The 25,450-nt window shown below is 46.7% G+C and overlaps 1 protein-coding gene across 7 annotated transcripts in view; it reads right to left on the reverse strand.

The window, feature by feature from the left end:
• KIF21A (kinesin family member 21A) overlaps positions 1-25,450 on the reverse strand; it is a 239,758-nt gene that overhangs the window by 29,635 nt on the left and 184,673 nt on the right. For 5 of the 7 annotated variants that reach the window (XM_075345133.1, XM_075345130.1, XM_075345132.1 and 2 more), the window contains 3 exons: positions 19,165-19,382; positions 1,891-2,004; positions 1,370-1,498 (listed from right to left, as the gene is read on the reverse strand). In XM_075345133.1, the coding sequence (XP_075201248.1) occupies positions 1,370-1,498; positions 1,891-2,004; positions 19,165-19,382 (461 nt within the window). The remainder of the gene's footprint in view (positions 1-1,369; positions 1,499-1,890; positions 2,005-19,164; positions 19,383-25,450) is intronic. The other 2 variants (XM_075345135.1, XM_075345134.1) reach the window with 1 other exon arrangement.

Below are 25,450 nucleotides of genomic sequence, written 5' to 3' on the forward strand. Positions count from 1 at the left end.
ATGTGGCTGCAATCTGTGTTTGGGATTAACTGAACTGTGGTAATGACAGAGTTGTTAATCTTTTTGCAGTTAAAATTAGACACAAATAATACCTTCTATGTGAGGAGTTGTGCATAAACCTGTCTTTCATTCATACCAAACTAAACAATGGAAGAAAAAACTTTCTGTTAGGGAGAAATACACGAACGATAAAAGTATGAGACAACTACACGTTACACCGACAAATGTTTCTATAACACTGCTTTCTAAATCCATGGGCATTGATATGAACTTGGACCATCCCCTATTGGCAGGTACAACAGCCTCCACACTTGGAAGATTTTGTATAAAATTTTAGAGAGTGCCTATAGGAATTTGTGCACATTTATCTAAAAGAGTATTTGTGGGGTTAGCCAGGCACTGGTATTGGATGATATGGCCTGGTTCACAATATCTGTTTTCGTTCATCCCAAAAGTGGCCTTCACCACAGGGGTCTCGCAGAGCCATCATGGTCTTCCAAACCAAACTCACCAAGGCTTGCTTTTATGGAACTTGCTTTGTGCAAGTGTTCGCTAACTGACTTTCAGTGGTTATCCCAATACATTTCTGTCCATAAAGTGTGTGTCACTTTGTAATGCAGTAAAATAAATAATTATTTTGTCTAGTCAATGGAAAATAGCTAGCCAAACATATCAAAGCTTTAGTCTCAGGAAGATAACCTTTTAAACATGAAATGGGCTGATCACAAGTCTCATCCTCATCAAAGGCTGCCATAGCTGTATGAAGCCAGGAGTTGGCGTACAATTCCCCTGCTGCAGCCTAGCATTACATAGCAGCAATTCACCCGTGAACGCCTCTTCATTCTGGCTGATAGAAAACGGCCTCTATGGCATCCAATTATCCGAATAGGGAGTATGCACAGACATTAAAGCAAAGTCTGGCTCATGGTAAATTTACAAGTCGTGTCAATGATATTATGGTACTGATGTACAAAAACATTTCATATCCTTCAACATACAACAGCCAGTGGTAAAATACATTTTACTTTATCCAAGGGAAACATTTAGAGATACACAATAGATTTGATAAAGTATTCAATCACAAAGATATTTGCTTTGACTGTTCTAAACCCACCAAGGTACAATGTATCAAATTAAGCTTCCTGTTCTTGTACAAAATCTTGGATCTCTGCCTGTACAATAAGTAAAGTCTAAGGTACTAAGAAGGCATGGCTTAATTCTTCATGTGTAGGTCAATTATCATAAACTGAATGATTACTTCCTAATCTATTGCATGACAGAATGCAACAGTCAGTCTGCCATTCCCTTCTGAAACTTTGCAGTCTTGTGCCTGCCAATGTAAGGGGTGGCTTATTATCCTAGAACTTACTTATCCTGCTGACATGTTGAGTTTCCCTGAGAAACTGTGAGACGGCTAAAAACATTCATTTCATTACGGGTTCGGCTCGTTGGGGAAGAAGGAGGTGATAGACTAGCCTCTGAGGTTCCCGAGTCTGAGCTACAAGAAAAAAAGAACACGGAATGCTCACTTCAATGGGTTAGAAAAGATGGAAGTCGGCAAAATGACTCATGCTATACAAGCCTGCTTTCCAAATAGCAATTTACAGGATTCTTGTCAATAAAACATGGCAACTCCTGTAGCATGTTCTCCACTAACAAAAAACAGAGGCTTACACAAGAACAATAATAGAAAAAAAAACAGGCAAAGCCAGCGCAACAAGTATTGGCACATATAGTCTACAAAACTGGAACACAGAGCCCCTCAATTTATCTCATTTCTAAATGTCAACTACCACTAGATGACTTCTGCCATGTCCTGGAAGCAACGCCAGCACACAATACAGGACATAGAGGAGGAAGAAACAGAACATGTCCATGGGGCATACGTACAATTTTTGTTCTTTGGATTTAACCGGCTTCTCCCCACTCCTATCATAGGTTTTCCTTCTTGATGAAGGAGAAGGCTCAGGAATACGTCTTTCAGCCGATGCATTTGGCTTAGACCTGAGAATTATACCAATATCAAGACAATTCTTAAAATCTTGTACTCTGAGGTTCTGTATATATTTCAAGTGTGACATGAATAATTTAATCAGCATGATTGTTAAAAGGACAATTTTCTACACACAAAAAAACAATTCTATATCCATATGCATAAACATAGGAATATATTTAACCACAGCTTTGAGATTAAACACAAAAACGTACAAATATTACACACAATCCAAACATGCTGCTCCATCCCAAACCCTGGCTAGGAAAAACATTCATTGAAGACTGTTATAACTCAGTTTTGCCATCAGCATATTGTTATTAAAAGAAACCTGTCAAATCCAAAAAAAAGCTATTTACCTGCAGATATAGGGGTAATCTAAAAATATAGCTTGTAAACCATTTCTGGCTGGCTTACTAGAGTAGCAGTTACAGGGAGAAAATTAAGTTATATTCTCCCTGCAGCCACTCTCTTCCAGTCATCAGGAAGGTGCAGGGTGGTATTACAGTCACAGCTCAGTACACAAAGCAAACTGATTGACCACCTGCTCTGTACACACAAACTGCATATACATCCTGAAGTGCAGGCTCTAAATCAGAGTGATAACTGTAACCGCACCCCCCTCCTCCATTGTTGAATTTTAAAACATATCAGCGTGTATACGAAGTTTAATTATTTTTTTACGATTTATACATTAATACATTTATACAAAATATTCCTAGTTTTTTATGCTTAAGGGTTCATGCCGGCAATGAGTATTTGGTGTTTTGGATGCTGTATTGTTTTTGCAGCATTTATGCACCTTTTAGGTTAATTGCCTTTTTTTCATTGCTTTGCTTTACGTATGTTTTTATTGCATTTTTGGTCTCTTGTTGGTATGTTATGTTCTAAATAAAGCTGCATTGTTTTTGATACTTTGATATTTGGCCTTGACAAAATTTTATTGACATATTCATATGAACTTTACATACATTTTTAGTGTGTTATTTTGTAGTCGCCCATGACACCAGATAATAAATGAGGGCTCTGAACAGCAACACCTATTGCTAGGTTAATATTCTCTAAAAAGGGTATTTGAAAGAGGGTAAGTAGATAATTCAATTAACAGCACACTGTACAGAACCCTTATTTATTACATGGAGGGTACTGAGAAATGACAGCTAGGCTAGAAAGAAGGGAATTTTGTTTACTTACCGTAAATTCCTTTTCTTCTAGCTCTAATTGGGAGACCCAGACAATTGGGTGTATAGGCTATGCCTCCGGAGGCCGCACAAAGTATTACACTCAAAAGTGTTAAGCCCCTCCCCTTCTGCCTATACACCCCCCGTGCTCCCACGGGCTCCTCAGTTTTGGTGCAAAAGCAAGAAGGAGGAAAAAGAATTATAAACTGGTTTAAAGTAACTTCAATCCGAAGGAATATCGGAGAACTGAAACCATTCAACATGAACAACATGTGTACACAAAAAAACAGGGGCGGGTGCTGGGTCTCCCAATTAGAGCTAGAAGAAAAGGAATTTACGGTAAGTAAACAAAATTCCCTTCTTCTTTGTCGCTCTATTGGGAGACCCAGACAATTGGGACGTCCAAAAGCAGTCCCTGGGTGGGTAAAATAATACCTCGTAAGAGAGCCGTAAAACGGCCCTTTCCTACTGGTGGGCAACCGCCGCCTGAAGGACTCGTCTACCTAGGCTGGCATCCGCAGAAGCGTAGGTATGCACCTGATAGTGTTTCGTGAAAGTGTGCAGGCTCGACCAGGTAGCCGCCTGACACACCTGCTGAGCCGTAGCCTGGTGCCTCAAAGCCCAGGACGCGCCCACGGCTCTGGTAGAATGGGCCCTCCGCCCTGATGGAACCGGAAGCCCAGCCGAACGGTAAGCTTCGATAATTGGCTCCTTGATCCACCGAGCCAGGGTTGATTTGGAAACCTGTGACCCTTTACGCTGGCCAGCGACAAGGACAAAGAGTGCATCCGAGCGGCGCAGGGGCGCCGTACGAGAAATGTAGAGTCTGAGTGCTCTCACCAAATCTAACAAGTGCAAATCCTTTTCACATTGGTGAACTGGATGAGGATAAAAAGAAGGTAAGGAGATATCCTGATTGAGATGAAAGGAGGATACCACCTTAGGGAGAAAATCCGGAACCGGACGTAGAACCACCTTGTCCTGGTGAAACACCAGGAAAGGGGCTTTGCACGACAATGCTGCTATCTCAGACACTCTCCGAAGAGAAGTGACTGCTACTAGAAAAAACCACTTTCTGCGAAAGTTGTGAGAGGGAAATATCTCTCATTGGCTCGAATGGTGGTTTCTGAAGAACCATCAGAACCCTGTTTAGATCCCAGGGTTCTAACGGCCGCTTGTAAGGTGGAACGATGTGACAAACCCCTGCAGGAACGTGCGTACCTGTGGAAGCCTGGCTAGGCGCTTCTGGAAAAACACAGAGAGCGCTGAGACTTGTCCCTTAAGGGAGCCGAGCGACAAACCCTTTTCCAGTCCAGATTGAAAGAAGGACAGAAAAGTGGGCAAGGCAAAAGGCCAGGGAGAAAAAACCCTGAGCAGAGCACAACGACAGGAAAAATTTTCCACGTCCTGTGGTAGATCTTGGCGGACGTTGGTTTCCTAGCCTGTCTCATAGTGGCAAAGACGTCTTGAGATAACCCTGAAGACGCTAGGGTCCAGGACTCAATGGCCACACAGTCAGGTTGAGGGCCGCAGAATTCAGATGGAAAAAACGGCCCTCGAGATAGCAAGTCTGTTTGGTCTGGTAGTGTCCACGGTCGGCCGACCGTGAGATGCCACAGATCCGGGTACCACGACCACCTTGGCCAGTCTGGATCGACGAGGATGGCGCAGCGGCAGTCGGTCCTGATCTTGCGTAACACTCTGGGCAACAGTGCCAGCGGAGGAAACACATAAGGGAGCTGAAACTGCGACCAATCCTGAACTAAGGCTTCTGCCGCCAGAGCTCTGTGATCTTGAGACCGTGCCATGAACATTGGTACCTTGTTGTTGTGCCGGGACGCCATGAGGTCGACGTCCGGCACCCCCCAGCAGCAACAGATCTCCTGAAACACGTCCGGGTGAAGGGACCATTCCCCTGCGTCCATGCCCTGGCAACTGAAATAATGTGCTTCCCAGTTTTCCACGCCTGGGATGTGAACTGCGGATATGGTGGATGCCGTGGCTTCCACCCACATCAAAATCCGCCGGACTTCCTGGAAGGCTTGCCGGCTGCGTGTGTCGCCTTGGTGGCTGAAGTATGCCACCGCTGTGGAATTGTCCGACTGAATTCGGATCTGCTTGCCCTCCAGCCACTGCTGGAACGCTTTCTGGGCAAGATACACTGCCCGTATGTCCAGAACGTTGATCTGAAGCGAGGACTCTTGCTGGGTCCACGTACCCTGAGCCCTGTGGTGGAGAAAAACCGCTCCCCACCCTGACAGACTCGCGTCTGTCGTGACTACTTCCCAGGATGGGGGTAGGAAGGATATCCCCTTCGATAATGAAGTGGGAAGAAGCCACCACCGAAGGGAAGCTTTGGTCGCCTGAGAGAGGGAGACGGTCCTGTCGAGGGACGTCGGCTTCCTGTCCCATTTGCGTAGGATGTCCCATTGAAGGGGACGCAGGTGAAACTGCGCGAAAGGGACTGCCTCCATTGCTGCCACCATCTTCCCCAGGAAGTGCATGAGGCGCCTCAAGGGGTGTGACTGGCCTTGAAGGAGAGATTGTACCCCTTTCTGTAGTGACTACTGCTTAATCAGCGGAAGCTTCACTATCGCTGAGAGGGTATGAAACTCCATGCCTAGATATGTCAGCGATTGGGCCGGTGTCAGATTTGACTTTGTAAAATTGATGATCCACCCGACACCCTGGAGAGTCTTCAGGGAAGCGTCGAGGCTGCGTTGGCATGCCTCTTGAGAGGGTGCCTTGATCAGTATCCAAGTACGGGATCACCGAGTGACCCTGAGAGTGGAGGACCGCTACTACAGTAGCTATAACCTTGGTAAAAACCCGTGGGGCTGTTGCTAGGCCGAACGTCCGTGCCACGAATTGCAGGTGTTCATTTCCTATGGCGAAGCGCAAGAAGCGCTGGTGCTCTGGAGCAATCGGTACGTGGAGATAAGCATCTTTGATATCGATCGACGCAAGGAAATCTCCTTGGGACATTGAGGCGATTGGAGTAAAAACCGTGGCTCAGTTGCTGAAGAGGAACCGGGATCACCACTCCTTCTGCCTTCAGAGTGCGCAGTGCCTGCAGAAGAGCCTCGGCTCGCTAGTGAGGCGGGGATGACCTGAAGAATCGAGTCGGGGGACGAGAGGTGAACTCTATCTTGTAACCGTGAGACAGAATGTCTCTCACCCAGCGGTCTTTTATTTGTGGCAGCCAGGTGTCGCAAAAGCGGGAAAGCCTGCCACCGACCGAGGATGCTACTAGAGGAGGTCGAAAGTCATGAGGAAGCCGCTTTGTTAGCGGCGCCTCCGGTGGCCTTTTAAGGACGTGACTTAGACCGCCATGCATCAGAGTTCCTTTGTACTTTCTGAGACCTTTTGGACGAGGAGAATTGGGACCTGCCCGCGCCCTGAAAGGACCGAAACCTCGACTGCCCTCTCCTCCGTTGGGGTATGTCCTGTTTGGACTGGGGTAAGGATGTATCCTTTCCCTTGGATTGTTTGATGATTTCATCCAGACGCTCGCCAAACAGCCTGTCGCCAGAAATTGGTAAACTGGTTAAGCGCTTTTTGGAAGCAGAATCTGCCTTCCATTCCCGTAGCCACAAGGCCCTGCGGAGTACCACCGAATTGGCGGCCGCGACCGCCGTACGGCTCGCAGAGTCCAGGACAGCAATAATATCGTAAGACGCAATTGCCGAGGTCTGGGTGGTAATGGATGCCACTTGTGGCGCGGCCGTGCATGTGGCTGCTTCAATTTGTGCTTGATCTGCTGAGATAGCTTGTAGCGCCCATACAGCTGCGAATGCTGGGGCAAAAGAAGCTCCGATAGCTTCATAGATGGATTTCAACCAGAGCTCCATCTGCCTGTCAGTGGCATCCTTGAGCGAGGCCCCCTCGTCCACTGCAAGTATGGATCTAGCCGCCATTGTCTGGAGATTGGAGGATCCACTTTGGGACACTGAGTCCAACCTTTAACCACGTCAGGGGGAAAAGGATAACGTGTATCCTTAAGGCGCTTAGAAAAAACGCTTATCTGGACAAGCATGATGATTCTGGACTGCCTCTCTGAAATCAGAGTGGTCTAGAAACATACTCGGTGTAAGAGAAGCTGACTCCTCCGCCGGAGGAGCTGAGGGAGAAATATCCAGCATTTGATCGATGGACGCAATAAGAACGTTCAGTATGGCGTCCCCGTCTGGAGTATTAAGATTGAGAGCGCCCTCAGGATCAGAATCCTGATCAGCTGTCTCCGCATTATCAACCAGAGAATTCCCCCCGCTGAGACCCTGAACAATATGATGTCGAGGGAAATTCTAAGCGAGCCCGCTTAGTCGGTCTGGGGCTGGGGTCTAAGTCAGAACCCTCAGCCTGGGATGTATGAGATACCCCGGGAGGACATTGTTGGTCCAACTGAGGGGGGCCAGGGAACAATGATTCAACAGAGTCCCTTTGCTGAGATACCGGCCTGGACTGCAAGGCTTCTAGTATCTCCGCCATAGTCTCAGAGAGTTTTGCAAACTCCGTCCCCGTCACTAGGACAGTGTCAACAGGTGGCTCCCCCTGGGCCCCTCTTAGCAGAGGCCCTGGCTGAAGAAGTGTCACAGGGCCGAACATTGCACACAATGAGGGTCAATGGAACCTGCCGGCAGCTGGGTCGTACAAGCGACGCAGGCAGCATAATAAGCCTGTGTTTTTGGCACCCCTGCCTTTTGTGGGCGCCATGCTATTGTTTTCCCTGAGTAACACACTAGGGTACATAGCCAGAATGAACTGTGCTCATACAGTGTAAAATATATACTAAAAACAAATAATGTATCAGTACACTACAGCACCATGAGGCTAGCACCACAGGTGCTGCTTACCATCCGCCTAAAGCGGTTATGAGGCCACCAGAGACCGTGTCTGGGTCTCTCAGGGTTTGTCCCTCTCTGCAGCATCGTAGAAGCTGACAGGAAATGGCTGCGGCGTCCTGACGAGAGGAGGGAGCCGTGGGCGTAGCCGAGGTGCTCACACTGTGCACAGTGAGGGGGGTGGAGTATGGAAATCATACTCCAGCCCTCAGTGCTGCTCTTCCGTGCAGCGTCCCGCCCTTCCCCTGCCTGTCAGGGCTGAGGGCGGGAGAAAGGGAAACTAGGCCGCAAGCCAAGCCGGGGACTCGAGTATAAGCGTGGCCGCCGTAAAAGCGCGGCCAACGCCGAAGTCCCCGGCGAACTACAAGTCCCAGCCGTGCCGCAGTTTCCCATGGCAGCGGCGGTTAGCGCGGTAGCCCCTACATGTAAACACACTCAGCGACGCTGAGTGTGTAATGGCACAGTTTAACCCGGTCCCCCGGTGCACTAGCACACCCAGCAAAGCTGAGGTGTTGCCGTGCGCGGTCCCCACAGGGATACAGAGTACCTTCACGTAGCAGGGCCATGTCCCTGAACGGTACCCGGCTCCTATCCAGCAGGCTCCACAGGAGTTGTGGATGAAGCACGGTCTCAGTGCCTGGAGACCGATAGGATCCCACTTCACCCAGAGCCCTGAGGGGGATGGGGAAGGAAAGCAGCATGTGGGCTCCAGCCTCCGTACCCGCAATGGATACCTCAACCTTAACAACACCGCCGACAAGAGTGGGGTGAGAAGGGAGCATGCTGGGGGCCCTATATGAGCCCACTTTTCTTCCAACCGACATAGTCAGCAGCTGCTGCTGACTAATCTGTGGAGCTGTGCTGTGCGTGTCTGACCTCCTTCGCACAAAGCAAAAAACTGAGGAGCCCGTGGGAGCACGGGGGGTGTATAGGCAGAAGGGGAGGGGCTTAACACTTGAGTGTAATACTTTGTGCGGCCTCCGGAGGCATAGCCTATACACCCAATTGTCTGGGTCTCCCAATAGAGCGACAAAGAAAGTTACTTAAATCCCTTAAAGCGACTATCAGCAAGTACAGGTGCTTGGTGCATCATAGTGTGGCCAAATATTTAAGTGCATCTTCCCACCTGCTTGGTTCCATCATCTCCGCCTTTCTATGGCTTTATGAAGTCAGAGGTGCCAATCAAAGAAGAAGAGGGGGTCGAGATAGAGGGGAAAACAAGCAGGTGGGAAGGTGTATTTAAATGTCTGTCCTCCCCATGATGCACGGAGTACCTGTGATTAGTTTAAACAGTCATTCTGTGCTGACAGAGTCCCTTTAACACTCCATGATTGATGAGTACATCATGAAGCATATCAGGTTCCAGTCAGCATAAGGTACTCACAACCTTAATGAAATTGAAGGGAGGATGAATGGACAAATGTACATTCTTGATAAAAATCTCCTGCCATCTACCAGGATGATGAAGATAAAGTGAGGGTGGACATTTCAGTAAGATAATGATCTAAAACACACAGCTAAAGGCCCAGTCACACTAAACAACTTACCAGCAATCCCAACAATGATACAACCTGATAGGGATCGCTGGTAAGTTGCTAGGAGGTCGCTGGTGAGATGTCCCACTAAGCGACGCTCCAGCGATCCCACCAGCAACCTGACCTGGCAGGGATCGGTGGAGCGTCGCTACACGGGTTGCTGGTGAGCTTGTCACACAGGCAGATCTCACCAGCAACCCGTGACCAGCCCCTAGCGCCGCGTGGAAGCGATGCTGCGCTTGGTAACTAAGGTAAATATCGGGTAACCAACCCGATATTTACCTTGGTTACCAGCGCACACCGCTTATCGCTGGCTTCCTGCACTCCTAGCCAGAGTACACATCGGGTTAATTACCCGATGTGTACTGTGGCTACGTGTGCAGACAGCAGGGAGCCAGCACTGACAGCTGAGAGCGGCGGACGCTGGTAACGAAGGTAAATATCGGGTAACCAAGGTAAGGGCTTCTTGGTTACCCGATGTTTACTGTGGTTACCAGCGTCCGCAGAAGCCGGCTCTTGCTGCCTGCACATTTAGTTGTTGCTCTGTCGCTGTAACACACAGCTATGTGTGCTTCACAGCGGGAGAGCAACAACTAAAAAAATGGTCCAGGACATTCAGCAACAACCAACGACCTCACAGCAGGGGCCAGGTTGTTGCTGGATGTCACACACAGCAACATGGCTAGCAACATCGCTGCTACGTCACAAAAGTTGTTCCTTAGCAGCGATGTTGCTAGCGATGTTGCTTAGTGTGACGTGGCCTTAAGGAAACTCAATTTGTTTAAGAAAATATAACTGCTAGAGTGCCCAGCCAATCAACTGACCTGAATCCAATACAAATTTTATGGAAGGAACAAAAGCTCAAAGTTCATCAGAATGTAAAGAGTATTTGTATGAAAGAATGGACCAAAATCACTCCTGAGCAATGCATGCAACTAGTTTCTCCATACAGGAGTCTTGAAGCTGTCATCACCAACAAAGTCTTTTATTGGACTCATTAAATACTTTTTAGTAAGCATGTTCAATACTTTGTCCCTGTGTAATTTTTCATTATTACACATCACTAAATTTAAGGACATCTATGGTTTGATTTCTTTGCCTGTGTGGATTTTGGATTGCTTATTACCGACATCTGATGATAAATTTAGGTCAATCGCACGTTTACAAATATACTTCGAAAACTGGTGATGTGTTTAATACTTATTTCACCCACTTTTTTAAATCTACATATCTTGTTAATTTCAGTCCATATCTACATCCATATTTGCTGGTTCTTATAAAAAGTTATGTAGTCATTGTGTACTTCAGCTTAGCCAACCTAACTTTGTGCATACTTTTTGCTGCTTTGCATTCTTGGAAGCTTTTGTCACCTTCATTTACAATGACTGGTGTAAAAACTAAAGTATGTTAATTAACAGAGCAAGATCTCCAGAAAAAAAATATGTAAGAACTGGAAATTTTAACTCAAACAAAAAATACAAATAAATAATACATTATTTGTTATTTAATGGCCTTTAGCTGGATCTCGAGTCATGGTGACTTGACTGAATGCTCTGTAGGAAGACCGATCTTGTGCAATCTCAGATTTGTCCACCAGAGTCTTCTCAGCGGTTATCTTGAGTGTCTCAAGCCATCAAGTTGCTGGTCATTCTCTTCGGCCTTGTTCCTTCTATTCTTCCAACGATTATGTGCTTCAGTGATTGCTCTCTTCGTATGATGTGTACAGGTCATAGCTTGGTGATCCTTGGTTTGAGTGACATGTCTAGCTCGATTTTTCCCAAATTTGATTTGTTAGTTCTACTGGTCATCCATGGTATTGATAACATCCTTCTCCAGCACCACATTTCAATGGCGTTGAGTCTTCTTCTGTCTTGTTTCTTCATCATCTAGGTTTTGCATCCATGTTACTACAAAAAAGACTATACTATGTATGAGCCGTGTGTTCGTCGCCAGTGAAATGTTACTCGATTTTAAGACCTTGTCCAGTGATTTCATTGTTGATTTGCCAATAGCTATTCTCCTATTGACTTCCGGTGTCATTACTGCTTCTTGAGTGATCATTGATCAGAGTAGGATGAAATCCTTTACAACTTCCACTTTGTAGCCGTCAATTTCAAGTATGTCCCGGTTGTACCTGGCAGTAATCAATATCTGTCTTTTGTTTTGAGTTAAGCAAATTTGATTCCTTCTTTCTCAGCAAGTCCAGCCTTTCTAAAAACAGCTTCTGCATATACATTGAAGCTAAATGGTGGCAGGATGCATCTCGTCTGAAGCTTTGCTCTACTTTGAACCATGACATATCTCAGTGGTCTGCTCGGACTGTTGTTTTTTGGTAAAGGTTCACAATGAGGCTAATCGGATGGTTGGGTAGATTCGTATTCTTCATGGTGTTCCAAAGTTTCTTAATAACAATATAACTTAGTAACAATGCAAAACAGGTATTTACATGTTAATGTAATTACAATATATAATAACATGATTATAATATACTAGAAGGTGGCCCGATTCTAACGCATCGGGTATTCTAGAATTTACGTATTGCGTAGTTAATGTATGATTTTTGAGAATATATATATATATATATATATATATATATATATATTGTTGTGTGTAGTTGCCAGTGTTTGTGTAGGGCGCTGTAAATGTTCTGGGTGTGTGAGAGCGGTGTTGTATGTGTGTTGCGTTGTGTGTGTTGCGTTGTTTGTGGAGCGCTGTGTGTCTGCAGCGTTGTGTGTGTGTGATGCTGTGTGTGTTGCGCGGTTTGTGTGGCTGTGGGGTGCGTGTGTGTGTTTTGGGGGGAGGTATGTTTTGTGCAGTGTGTGTGTTGCGCGGTATGTGCGTATATTTATGTATGCCGTGGTGTTTGTGTGTTGGGAGTTGTGTGTGCGGCGTTGTCTGTGTGTGTGGGTGTCTGTGTAGGGCGGTGTTTGTGGTTCCCAGTGTGTGTGTGGTGTGTTGTGTTGTGCGGTGCGCGTGTGGCGGTGTGTGTGTGTTTTGGGGGGAGTTGTGCACCCCCATCGTGCTCCATCCCCCATGCTGCGCACCCCCCATCGTGTTCCTTCCCCCATGCTGCACATCCCCATCGTGCTCCATACCCCATGCTGCGCACCCCTCATCGTGCTCCATCCCCCATGCTGCGCACCCCTCATCGTGCTCCATCCCCTATGCTGCGCACCTCCCATCGTGTTCCATCCCCCATGCTGCGCACCCCCCATCGTGCTCCATCCCCCATGCTGCGCACCCCCCATGCTGCGCACCCCCCATCGTGCTCCATCCCCCATGCTGCACACCCCCTATTGTACTCCAACCCCCATTCTGCGTACCCCCTATCGTGCTCCATCCACCATGCTGCGCACCCCCCATCGTGCTCCATCCGACATGCTGCGCACCCCCCATCGTGCTCCATCCCCCATGCTGCGCACCCCCATCGTGCTCCATCCCCCATGCTGCACACCCCCATCATGCTCCATCCTCCATGCTGCACACCCCCCATCGTGCTCCATCCTCCATGCTGCGCACCCCCCATCGTGCTCCATCCCCCATGCTGCGCACCCCCCATCGTGCTCCATCTCCCATGCTACACACCCCCCCATCGTGCTCCATCTCCCATGCTGCACACCCCCTATCGTGCTCCATCCCCCATGCTGCGCACCCCCCATCGTGCTACACCTCCCATGCTGCGCACCCCCCATCGTGCTCCATCCTCCATGCTGCACACCCCCCATCGTGCTCCATCCCCCATGCTGGGGCTGCCGGGGGCAGGTCCAAGCGTGGCAACATGTGCCTGGGGCGGGGCTGAACGGGCGAGGCGTCAGCGTATGCTGGCTCCCTGCACATGTGTACCGGGAGCCGGTGTACGCTGGTAACCATGATACACATCGGGTTACTAAGGGAAGCGCTTCCTATAGTTACGCGATGTGTATCATGGTTACCAGCGTATACCGGCTCCGTCACGATCCCAGCATCGCAAGGTTATGTCCGCCGGGGACGGGGCTGAGTGTGCCAACGTGTGGCGGGGGCGAGGCGGGCGAGGCGTCAGCGTATGCCGGCTCCCTGCACATGTGTACCGGGAGCCGGTGTACGCTGGAGCGGGCGATGCGTGTGGAGGGCCGGGGCGAGCGGCTAATCCATGCGGGGGGCGGGGCCAGGCCGAGGCAAGCGGCCAATCCGTGGGGGGGGCGGGGCCAGGCCGAGCCCAGCGGCCAATCCGACAGTTGTCACTCTAACGACACTGTCACGGTGACACTGTCACGGTGACACAATTTTGGAGCAAGACAGACAGACAGACAGAATAAGGCAATTATATATATAGATATCTACACTACAGGTCAAAGGTTTAGGGTAACTTCGATATTTCCTTATTTTTGAAAGAAAAGCACATTTTTCTTTAATGAAGCTAACTTTAAATTAAATAGAAATACACTCTATACATTGTTAATTTTGAATGCAATATCTACATAAGTATATAGAGGCCCATTTCCAACAACCACCACTCCAGTGTTCTAATGGTACAGTGTGTTTGCTAACTGTGTTAGAAGGCTAATTGATGTTTAGAAATCCCTTGAAAACCCTTGCGCATATAGGGTAGTACAGCTGAAACGTTTTGCTGATTAGAAAAGCTATAAAACTGACCTTCCCTTGAGCTAGTTGAGAATCTGGAGCATTACATTTGTTGGTTCCATTAAACTCTCAAAATGGTCAGGAAAAGAGAACTTTCATGTGAAACTCGGCAGTCTATTCTTGTTCTTAGAAATGAAGGATATTCCAAGCGAGAAATTGCCAAGAAACTGAAGATTTCCTACAACGGTGTGTACAACTCCCTTTAGAGAATAGCACAAACAACAAACAGGCTTTAACCAGAGTAGAAAGAAGTGGGAGGTCCCGCTGCACAACTGAGCAACAAGACAAGTACATTAGATTCTCTAGTTTGAGAAATCAACGCCTCACAGGTCCTCAACTGGCAGCTTCATTAAATAGTACCCGCAAAACGCCAGTGTCAACGTCTACAGAGAAGAAGCGACTCCGAGATGCTGGCCTTTAGGGCAGAGTGGCAAAGAAAAAAACATATCTGAGACTGGTTAATAAAAGGAAAAGATTAATATGGGCAAAACATCACAGACATTGGACATGGGAAGATTGTAAAAAAAAGTGTTATGGACAAATAAATCGAAGTTTGAGGTGTTTGGATCACACAGATCATCATTTGAGACGCAGAAAAGCTGAAAAGATGCTGGAAGAGTGCCTGACGCCATCTGTCAAGCAAGGTGGAGGTAATGTGATGGTCTGGGGTTGCTTTAGTGCTGGTAAAGTAGGAGATTTGTAAAAGGGATTTTGAATAAGGAAGGGTATCACTCCATTCTGCAACGCCATACCCTGTGGACAGCGCTTGATTGGAGCCAATTTCATCCTACAACAGGATGAATGACCCAAAGCACACCTCCAAATTATGCATGACCTATTTAGGGAAGAAGCAGGCAGCTGATATTCTATCCGTAATGGAGTGGCCAGCCCAGTCACCAGATCTCAACCCTATTGAGCTGTTGTGGGAGCAGCTTGACCATATGGTACGCAAAAAGTGCCCATCAAGCCAATCCAACTTGTGGGAGGGGTTTCTGGAAGCATGAGGTGAAATATCTCCAGATTACCTCATCATTAACTGCTAGAATGCCAAAGATCTGCAAAGCTGGAATTGCTGCAAAGGGAGCATTCTTTGACGAAAGCAAAGTTTGAAGGAGAAAATTATTATTTCAAATTTCTCACCTAGTCAATGTCTGCACTATATTTTCTATTCATTATGCAACTCATTTGATAAATATAATATGATTTTTCATGGAAAAGAAAATTGTCTGGGTGACCCCAAACTTTTGAACTGTAGTGTATATAATAATATAACTAAGGAACAGAACAAAACAGGTATTTACATGTTACTGCAATGCTTTATGGATAGCATCATAAAACATATAAAACAGCAAATTGGAGTTTATAGGTAAAAGTACCATGTCTACATCAAGTACAAATTCTTAAAGACACCAAAACATACAAACTGTGCCTTAAACATTAAAGGTAGAAAACACTAGAAAACACAGTCTATCTCAAATATGAAGGTCAGAAATTCATCAAGACCAGCGATTTTCTTGCCGGTCTTGACGAGGGAGCGTTGCAGAGTCACACTTCTGATTCATAACGAGGTGCACACTTATCAGAAGTATCTGACAAGTGGTACATGACTCCTTGCCAAAACAGTAAGATTTCTGGAGTAAGGTACACCACAGTGCGTTATGAACAATACAAACTGTAGCGCCCAATTACAGCTACACTCATTTTGCCACAGCTTGACAATACTGGAGTGAAAACACCGACAGTAATAAAAAAATGTTGTGACTTTTCAAAGTAATTTCCGGCATAATCGCTTGATGAATCACGGCCTTAGTGTTGAGGTTACCTAGCTTTAGTACCTCAGGCAGAAAATTTAGGCGAAAAAATAATTAGATACTAACACAGGCATTGGGTAAGAAGGTTATGAGCAGCTTGTCCATTTCTGCAGTCCAAGAACAAAGGAAATCAGAAGTTCTAGGACCTGCAATGCCCTCTTGATTTCAGTCTGGCCATCTATCATAAATTGCTGCTAAAAGTTGAATATAAGGCGTAAAAAAACGTGCAAATGAAATTTTGCAACGTCGAGTCAATTTTCAATTTCCTTGATAAACACTGCTGCCTGTAACTATTCTTTTCTGTGCCTAGTCACTTGAGCTGAGCTTTATTAGGGGCGCAACCTGTATTAAGGAAAATAAAACTATTTCCGAATTGGTGGAGATTCCAGCTGTTAAACATCCTCAGATCAAATATAGATAGCATATCACTTAAGGTCCAGTCACACATAACGAGATCGTTAACGAGATTGTTACTATGTCACAGTTTCCGGATCGTTGTTAAATCGTTGGTGAGATCGTTGGTGAGATGTCACACAGTCATTTTCCCAACGACTTTAGTAACGATGCAGAGGGGGGCGCGGAAAAGGTGATGCAACTACACGCCTACGTGTCACACTTTAAGTTCTCATCTAGGTTGTTAACGAGATCGTTGGTAGGTGTCAAACATACAGATCTATCCTGCCCAGCAGGACTCCAACGAGCCAAAAATGGCCCAGGACATTTGGCAACGACCAACGATCTCACAGCAGGGGGCGGATCGTTGGTACGTGTCAAACATAACAAGATCGCTGGTGAAGTCGTTGTTTCGTCACAGAAACTGTGACGTAGCAACGATGTCGTTAGCGATCTCGTTATGTGTGAAGTGGCCTTTATGCTGTACCTATATAACAATTCAAAACCTATAACAATGATCAAGTCTCCAAGACAAAAGAGAGATAAGATTACCTTGTTATAAAAATAGTAAGATCTTCCAACATTATAACAAGATACTGATGAAAGAGGGAGTCTAAAATCTATTTCTCCACTGACAACGGCAACAAAACGATGTCCTGATCTTTGTTATTTTTCAGGTTTCTTCCTAACATTTTGCTAATTTTGCTTTACCTCTCACCATTGCACATGCAGAGAATTTAGTGGCGCCAGAGGAGAGATGTTCATGCAATTTTCATTCGCTCAAGGAAACTTAATGATGAATGTATGTGTAAGAATGACAACTCTGCAGATGCCATGCACAGGAAGCATTCCTTTCTAAAAATATATAAATAGGCTGCTTGGCATTTTTCAAAACCAGAAACAATCTTCATAATGGATTTTGGGAAACCCAGCAGCTAAACTTCAAGATGATTATTGCTAGAGGCTAGAGGTTCAGAGGCGGGCTACTAAAATAATAAATGGAATGGGTGCATTACAATACACGGAAAGGTTATCAAAATTAGGTCTATTTACTCTAGAAAAGAGAAGACTTAGGGGAGACCTAATAAATATGTACAAATATATCAGAGGGCCATATAGAGATCTCTCCCATGATCTGTTTGTACCAAGGACTATGACAAGAACAAGGGGGCATTCTTTTCGATTGGAGGAAAGAAAATTCCTACATCAGCATAGAAGAGGGTTCTTCACGGTAAGAGCAGTGAGGCTCTGGAACTCTCTTCCTGAGGAAGTGGTGATGGCCAACTCACTGAATGAATTTAAGAGAGGAATGGATGCATTTCTTGTTAGCAAAAGTATAGAAGGTTATAAATAGCATAATCTTACAGGTAGATAGAAGAGCGACCAAGATTATTAGAGGAATGGGTGGGCTGCAATACCAAGACAGGTTATTAAACTTGGGGTTAGTTAGTTAGGAAAAACAAAGGCTTAGGGGGATCTAATCACAATGTATAAATATATGAGGGGACAGTACAGAGACCTTTCCAAAGATCTCTTTACACCTAGGCCTGCGACTGGAACACGGGGGCATCCGCTACGTCTTGAGGAAAGAATGTTTAATCATAATCACAGATGAGGACTCTTTACTGTACGAGCAGTGAGACTATGGAGCTCTCTGCCGTATGATGTTGTATTGAGGGATTCACAAGTAAAATTTAAGCAGAGCCTGATCGCATTAATTGAAAAATATAATATTACCAGTTATGTATATTGGATTTTATGACAGGGTGTTGATCCAGGGATCTAGTCTGATTGCCGTATGTGGAGTCAGGAAGGAATTTTTTTCCCCATTGGAGCTTATTTGACACATTGGGGTTTTTTTGCCTTCCTCTGGATCAACATGTTAGGCTACGGGTTGAACTAGATGGACTTAGAGTCTCCCTTCAACCTTAAAAACTATGAAACTATGAAACTCATATCCTTGAATAATGACATGCAGAGCTGAGGAGATTACAGTATAATAGTGTAATAGATCCTTCACACCCACGGGATGTGAAAAAGTTAATAAATGGCATCTACCTGCTTTAATGCAAAAGATTCAGACTCTTGAATCATAATAAGTGTCATAGTGATAAATTATTTAAAAAAACAAAACAAAAAAAACCCAGAAAGATGCATGTTATGTACAAATGTTATACCTTACACATCACCTACACACTATATACAAGGTTCTATCCAAACAATGTGCAGCCCTTATAAACGAAGCAAAGGTTATTTGTAAGGTGGAGCTTTGCAGGAGATGTGCTTAGTATAAGTTCCATGCTTTCTGGCCCAGTCTAGTCTACTAAAGACATGCACGTCATCGTAAAACTGAAAGAAACAGTCTAAGGGCTGGTTCACACTAAGCGACAGCGACAACGAGGTCGCTGTTACGTCACCATTTTCTGTGACGTAACAGCGACCTTGTAAGTCGCTGTTATGATCGCTGCTTAGCTGTCAAACACAGCAGCCGAAGCAGCGATCATAACATCCCTGCTCGCTTCATTTCGTCGCTCTCTCGCTGTCACACACAGCGATCTGTGTGTCACAGCGGGAGAGCGCCTTTGAAGAAAACGAACCAGGGCTGTGTGTAACGAGCAGCGATCTCGCAGCAGGGGCCAGATCGCTGATCAGTGTCACACACAGCGAGATCGCTAATGAGGTCACTGTTGCGTCACCAAAACCGTGCCGTAGCAGCGATTTCGGTAGCGATCTCGCTATGTGTGAAGTACCCCTAAGCCGCCTTGGTTAATGCAGTGCAGACAGACTTACATGCTGCCTATTTTAGAAGATAAGCCAGAAGGTGAGGGCAAGGAGTCTTTCTCCCTAACAGAACCGGAACTTGTCTCCAGGTGTATCTCCAGCCCTTGCACTTCGGGAACAGGAGGGAGGCAAGTAGGCAAGCCACCATCTCCAGATCCAAGATCGCCGGCAGTCTCGCTAGTATCTGCATAAAGCAACTCCTGCTGGGTAGTAGTTCTCCGACGAGCCTGTATAGAGGACAAGAAAACATTACCTAAAATTGCAACAACAACATGAAAAGAATGATACCACATCTTATCATACTTAACAGTTTAGTTTATTAGTTAAGGGAACGTCAACCTTGAGCCATGTTGCGGTTTATTTTTAGAAGTACTTCTGTTATATGTACTGAACCCGATTTACGGGAGGGCCACTACCGCACATACCACCGTGCTTGCTTCAGACCTGAAATGTGCCAGTATTCTTTACCGTATTAAGACTGGCAAGGACAATGCCGATCTTGATAAGCTGTATGCTGGAATCAGATGTTCATACTTTCAGTAAAAGTCAGATGCCTCTTAAATGGATTTTCCACTAAAATTAATTTTAATCAATAAATATTGGAATAATTTCCACAATCGAAAGGGTTTAAAAAAATGTTCCTGTGCTGTGATATCTTATGCCCTGCAGTGTACTGTGTAATGGCCATGTCTGACCATACAGGGACATAGTCTGATCATACCACATCTCCTGGGCAGGAGAAGAAGCAAAATAAGTACAGTGGAACCTCAGCTTAAGAGTAACTTGGTGTGTGAGCATTTCGCTATCCGAGCAAAGCTTGCTGTAAATTTGCAACTCAGTTTACGAGCAAGCTTTGCTGTACGAGGAAATACTCACTGCACACACTTCCGGTTCCGTACTTTCACCACGCTCTGACCCGCTCTTGCAGTCCACACAAACACACATATTATGCTCACCTTACCTTCCATTCCCTCGCCGGCCTCTTGGTTCTTGTAGTCCGGAGATACAGTATGCATATCCGGTAACCATCGCGACGATGGAGGAACTTCCGCTGTCAGTCGATACTCAAAAGGCAGCGTGCTGGCCAATCAGAGGCAAGCGGCTCATGGCTTTGACGTCAGCGCACTGGCAGCATCGGTCGCGATGGTTACCAGATACACATCCTGTACCGGCGGACTACAAGAACCAGAAGGACGGCGAGGGAACGGAAGGTAAGAGGAGCATAAATTTGTGTTTGTGTGTATGTGGAATGGCACATTGGGGGACCAGGATGGGACATTGAACAAGTTGAGGAACAAATTGTCAGCATTCCAATGATTTCCTATGGGAAATCTTGCTTTGCTAGACGAGTAACTTGGTTAACAACAAGCACACTCCCAGAACAGATTGTTCTCGTAAACCAAGGTTCCACTGTATCAGGATCGCAAATAATTCTTTGAGATAAAACATTTTTTAAAAACAGGCAGGGAAATGCTTTGTAGGGGTGGTCCAATACTCAGCTTAGTGGCAACACATCGATGTATGTAAAGCTCATAAAGAAGGCTTTTCTCAAATTTCTCAAATACCTTGGTAAATCAATTGTGCCTCTGAGCGGTGCTATTTCGGTCTGCTCATTCAGATCAAGTAATCCCCGGCTCTGTGACCTCTGAGATTCGGTGAAGATATGTCAACTTCCAGTTGACCCGACATCACCGAGGCGAGACCCAGTCTTCCTGAGTGACTGGGGGCGGAATTTCACCGTTCGTCACAGCCCAGCATTTTGTGAGCTCTCTCCTTTGCTGCAGAGCGCCGCAAGCAGGAGCGATGATGAGCTGTGATGAGCGGCGAAACACCACCCATAGCCCAGTCACTCAGGAAGACTGGGGCTGGCCTCGGTGAGGTCAGGTCAACTGGAACAGTGTTGATCTGGGAGGTGAGTAGGTTGCAGTATATATACCACATATTACATTACACACTACAACATACCTCCCAGATCGATCTGTACAAATACTACAACATGCTCACCTACCAGATCAACACTGTTACAATGCTGTGACTCCCAGTTGTCAAATGCTTTGATGGCATACTAAAAGGCTGCAGCCAATCAGCACCCATTTATTATGACATATGATAACATCACTGACATAGCAGCACTTGGAGATGGGAGTTTGTGTGTTACATGGGGCGATTAATAGCTAAAAGGGTATTTCTATCTCCAAGATCCTATCCCAATATGTAGTAGGTGTAATAATAAGAATATCAGCAAATACCTCCAATTAGAAATGTAGTATAGATCTCCTGATTAGCTATCTCACTTACCTCATGTGTAGTCATGGCAGTAGTTTAGTTATCCATGGTTATGATCACTAGCAACTAACTGTCCCTATATGTGTGGCTGTAACCTTGGATACCTAAACTACTGTAATGCCCTGCACATAAGGTAAGAGGCATGGCTATATCAGGAGAACTATACTACATTTCTAATTGGAGATATTTGATAATATTCTTATTATTACACCTACTACATATTGGCATAGGATCTTGGAGATGGGAAGACCCCTTTAAGATGGGGTTGTCAAGTTATGAACAGTTACTTTAATACCATGTGCTCCATAGTAACTGGGTGTAGTATAGATGACGTCTCTGAATTATGGGAGCTCAGCTAAGCTGTTAGGGCTTACAAGACTGTTACTAGATTACAGTGACAACCAGCAAAATCACATTATCCTTCAATAATTTCCTACATCAAGATGTTTGTTTTCTTTGAGTATTTTTCTTGTCTACATTGAGAAGCTGAAATCCCAGTCTTAGCCAGTTCTGCTCTCAGCTGACAAGAGCATACTACTCTATATAGGCAATGATTTGTGAGCTACAACAGCATGGACTACACATGCGGAGTAACAAATATGATGAATTAGAGAATCTTAGAAAGAGGTAGAACGTTTCAGTTACACAACGATTACAAGGGTAATGCCTGGCGAACCGTTTAAGAATTAGAAGCAAAAATCTAGAAAAGCCTTAGAAAAGGTATTCTAGTAATAAGTTATCCTCTATCTATTGACTGGTAGGTGTTTCATTGATGGCACTGCCATTTATTGGCAAAATGAAGGGAATTTTGTTTACTTACCGTAAATTCCTTTTCTTCTAGCTCTAATTGGGAGACCCAGACAATTGGGGTGTATAGGCTATGCCTCCGGAGGCCGCACAAAGTATTACACTCAAAAGTGTTAAGCCCCTCCCCTTCTGCCTATACACCCCCCGTGCTCCCACGGGCTCCTCAGTTTTGGTGCAAAAGCAAGAAGGAGGAAAAAGAATTATAAACTGGTTTAAAGTAACTTCAATCCGAAGGAATATCGGAGAACTGAAACCATTCAACATGAACAACATGTGTACACAAAAAAACAGGGGCGGGCGCTGGGTCTCCCAATTAGAGCTAGAAGAAAAGGAATTTACGGTAAGTAAACAAAATTCCCTTCTTCTTTGTCGCTCTATTGGGAGACCCAGACAATTGGGACGTCCAAAAGCAGTCCCTGGGTGGGTAAAATAATACCTCATAATAGAGCCGTAAAACGGCCTCTTCCTACAGGTGGGCAACCGCCGCCTGAAGGACTCGTCTACCTAGGCTGGCATCCGCCGAAGCATAGGTATGCACCTGATAGTGCTTCGTGAACGTGTGCAGGCTCGACCAGGTAGCCGCCTGACACACCTGCTGAGCCGTAGCCTGGTGCCTCAAAGCTCAGGACGCGCCCACGGCTCTGGTAGAATGGGCCTTCAGCCCTGAGGGAACCGGAAGCCCAGCAGAACGGTAGGCTTCGATAATTGGCTCCTTGATCCACCGAGCCAGGGTTGATTTGGAAGCCTGTGACCCTTTACGCTGGCCAGCGACAAGGACAAAGAGTGCATCCGAGCGGCGCAGGGGCGCCGTACGAGAAATGTAGAGTCTGAGTGCTCTCACCCAATCTAACAAGTGCCAATCCTTTTCACATTGGTGAACTGGATGAGGATAAAAAGAAGGTAAGGAGATATCCTGATTAAGATGAAAGGAGGATACCACCTTAGGGAGAAAATCCGGAACCGGACGTAGAACCACCTTGTCCTGGTGAAACACCAGGAAAGGGGCTTTGCATGACAATGCTGCTAGCTCAGACACTCTCCGAAGTGAAGTGACTGCTACTAGAAAAACCACTTTCTGCGAAAGTCGTGAGAGGGAAATATCTCTCATTGGCTCGAATGGTGGTTTCTGAAGAACCATCAGAACCCTGTTGAGATCCCAGGGTTCTAACGGCCGCTTGTAAGGAGGAACGATGTGACAAACCCCCTGCAGGAACGTGCGTACCTGTGGAAGCCTGGCTAGGCGCTTCTGGAAAAACACAGAGAGCGCTGAGACTTGTCCCTTAAGGGAGCCGAGCGACAAACCCTTTTCCAGTCCAGATTGAAGGAAGGACAGAAAAGTGGTCAAGTCAAAAGGCCAGGGAGAAAAACCCTGAGCAGAGCACCACGACAGGAAAATTTTCCACGTCCTGTGGTAGATCTTGGCGGACGTTGGTTTCCTAGCCTGTCTCATAGTGGCAATGACGTCTTGAGATAACCCTGAAGACGCTAGGGTCCAGGACTCAATAGCCACACAGTCAGGTTGAGGGCCGCAGAATTCAGATGGAAAAAAACGGCCCTCGAGATAGCAAGTCTGTTCGGTCTGGTAGTGTCCACGGTTGGCCGACCGTGAGATGCCACAGATCCGGGTACCACGACCTCCTTGGCCAGCCTGGAGCGACGAGGATGGCGCGGTGGCAGTCGGTCCTGATCTCGCGTAACACTCTGGGCAACAGTGCCAGCGGAGGAAACACATAAGGGAGCTGAAACTGCGACCATCCTGAACTAAGGCGTCTGCCGCCAGAGCTCTGGGATCTTGAGACCGTGCCATGAACACTGGTACCTTGTTGTTGTGCCGGGACGCCATGAGGTCGACGTCCGGCACCCCCCAGCAGCAACGGATCTCCTGAAACACGTCCGTGTGAAGGGACCATTCCCCTGCGTCCATGCCCTGGCAACTGAGATAATCTGCTTCCCAGTTTTCCACGCCTGGGATGTGAACTGCGGATATGGTGGATGCCGTGGCTTCCACCCACATCAAAATCCGCCGGACTTCCTGGAAGGCTTGCCGGCTGCGTGTGCCGCCTTGGTGGTTGATGTATGCCACCGCTGTGGAATTGTCCGACTGAATTCGGATCTGCTTGCCCTCCAGCCACTGCTGGAACGCTTTCTGGGCAAGATACACTGCCCGTATTTCCAGAACGTTGATCTGAAGCGAGGACTCTTGCTGGGTCCACGTACCCTGAGCCCTGTGGTGGGGAAAAAACCGCTCCCCACCCTGACAGACTCGCGTCCGTCGTGACTACTTCCCAGGATGGGGGTAGGAAGGATTTCCCCTTCGATAACGAAGTGGGAAGAAGCCACCACCGAAGGGAAGCTTTGGTCGCCTGAGAGAGGGAGACGGTCCTGTCGAGGGACGACGGCTTCCTGTCCCATTTGCGTAGGATGTCCCATTGAAGGGGACGCAGGTGAAACTGCGCGAAAGGGACTGCCTCCATTGCTGCCACCATCTTCCCCAGGAAGTGCATGAGGCGCCTCAAGGGGTGTGACTGGCCTTGAAGGAGAGATTGTACCCCTTTCTGTAGTGCCTACTGCTTGAACAGCGTAAGCTTCACTATCGCTGAGAGGGTATGAAACTCCATGCCAAGATATGTCAGCGATTGGGCCGGTGTCATATTTGACTTTGGAAAATTGATGATCCACCCGACACCCTGGAGAGTCTCCAGGGAAGCGTCGAGGATGCGTTGGCATGCCTCTTGAGAGGGTGCCTTGATCAGCATCCAAGTACGGGATCACCGAGTGACCCTGCGAGTGTAGGAGCGCTACTACAGTAGCCATAACCTTGGTAAAAACCCGTGGGGCTGTTGCCAGGCCGAACGGCAGTGCCACGAATTGCAGGTGTTCGTTTCCTATGGCGAAGCGCAAGAAGCGCTGGGCTCTGGAGCAATCGGTACGTGGAGATAAGCATCTTTGATATCGATCGATGCAAGGAAATCTCCTTGGGACATTGAGGCGATGACGGAGCGGAGGGATTCCATCCTGAACCGTCTGGTTTTACATGTTTGTTGAGCAGTTTCAGGTCCAGGACCGGGCGGAAAGACCCGTCCTCCTTTGGGACCACAAACAAGATGGAGTAAAAACCGTGGCTCAGTTGCTGAAGAGGAACCGGGATCACCACTCCTTCTGCCTGCAGAGTGCACAGCGCCTGCAGAAGAGCCTCGGCTCG

Source organism: Anomaloglossus baeobatrachus, chromosome 4 (assembly GCF_048569485.1).
Source record: "Anomaloglossus baeobatrachus isolate aAnoBae1 chromosome 4, aAnoBae1.hap1, whole genome shotgun sequence".
NCBI classification, from domain to species: domain Eukaryota; kingdom Metazoa; phylum Chordata; class Amphibia; order Anura; family Aromobatidae; genus Anomaloglossus; species Anomaloglossus baeobatrachus.